The 1,284-nt window shown below is 71.3% G+C and overlaps 1 protein-coding gene across 1 annotated transcript in view; it reads left to right on the top strand.

Annotated features, from left to right (window-relative positions):
- Nucleotides 1-1,284, top strand: part of PALM (paralemmin) — a 22,652-nt gene that overhangs the window by 14,215 nt on the left and 7,153 nt on the right. Inside the window, exon 10 of the mRNA XM_019472215.1 lies at nt 99-143. Within this exon, the coding sequence (XP_019327760.1) occupies nt 99-143 (45 nt within the window). The remainder of the gene's footprint in view (nt 1-98; nt 144-1,284) is intronic.

The raw sequence follows: 1,284 nt of genomic DNA, 5'->3' as shown, positions 1-1,284 counted from the left end.
GGCGCCAGGCATGCCTCCCGCGGAGTCAGCCCCAGCCTGTCTCCAGGGCTGCGGGCGGGAGACCTGCTCTGCTCCCCTGGACTTGGCTCCCCTTGCAGGAGCTCCTCGCCCTGGCACTCGTGGTGACGGCTGCCACCATCCAGGTACCGATGCCACAGGCTTCCGCAGGCTCCCGCAGGGCCGTTCCTCCGTCTCGGCTGCCACACCGGCATCGCTGGGCTCTACCAGCCGAGGGGGCTGAGCGGTGCCGTGGCCAGGTGCCCGTGTCCTCCTGGGGCGATGTGGGTGGCAATGGCAGCGAAGGAAGGGGAACTGGGGGGGGCAGCCCCATGGGGACAGGGATGGGGCAGGACCTCCCATGCCTCCTCGCAGTAGCGGGAGGGTGGCCCAGCACCACATCCCCCTCCTGTCTCTGCTGCCCAACAGCGGCAGCTTTGCAGAGCTGCTTTCTGGGGCCTCGGGCTGCAGCATCAGCTCCTCCAGGCAAGCGGGGCAGCCCAGTTCACCCCAGGCACCGGGACTGGGAGCTGCCGGGGGTCCAGTATCCCACGGAGGGCGTCCCTGGGACGCTGTGTCCATGCCAGGACTGCGAGCAGCCTTCCCTGCTCCCCCCACGCTGTGCCCCAGCCCTTCAGCGGGGATTTCACCACCAGCACCAGCGTTTCCTCCCCACTGAGACCCGCTGGGGCAGGCGGGGAGGGTGGGGGGGGCCCCATGGCGGCACCCGTGTGCTGAGCCCCCCCCCCGGGTGCTTCTGCTGCAGCAGCTGACCCATCTCGCGGGCGTTGGGCACGTGGCTCCTGCTGAGCCCCCCCTCACCACCTTGCAGGTCCGGCGGGCTGGGGGCACAGTCCTGCACTGCCGCAGCACGGGGGCTGCTGCCGGGGGGTCCCATCTCCTGCCAGCACTGTCCCAAACACTCCAGGGCTTGGAGCCCCATGTGCCAGTCCTGGGCTGGGGTTGCTTTCGGCGCCTGGTGCCCCGTGTCAGCTGCCCCTGAGCCGGCTGCGGCTGTGCAGCCGGGCTGGCAGTACCCAGTCCCCGCACCCCGGAGGCACAGGAGCTTGGGCAGGGCGCAGCCCCCCGGGAGCGCGGCCCAGCTGCCAGCCAGCATGGCACAGGGGTCCTGGTCTGAGTGTGAGTGGGTCCCTGCTGCTGAGCGCACCCGGGCGAGTCACCAGGGATTCCCCGAGCCCCCAGCAAAGCACGCGCAGAGCAGCTGTCACGCTGCCCAGCCCACCGGGACGTGGGTGGCAGAGCCGCCAGGGGTGGGGCTCAGCCCCC

Source organism: Aptenodytes forsteri, unplaced genomic scaffold (genome assembly GCF_000699145.1).
Source record: "Aptenodytes forsteri isolate BGI_AS27 unplaced genomic scaffold, ASM69914v1 Scaffold147, whole genome shotgun sequence".
NCBI classification, from domain to species: Eukaryota; Metazoa; Chordata; class Aves; order Sphenisciformes; family Spheniscidae; genus Aptenodytes; species Aptenodytes forsteri.
This window is presented reverse-complemented; position numbering and strand designations above follow the sequence as displayed.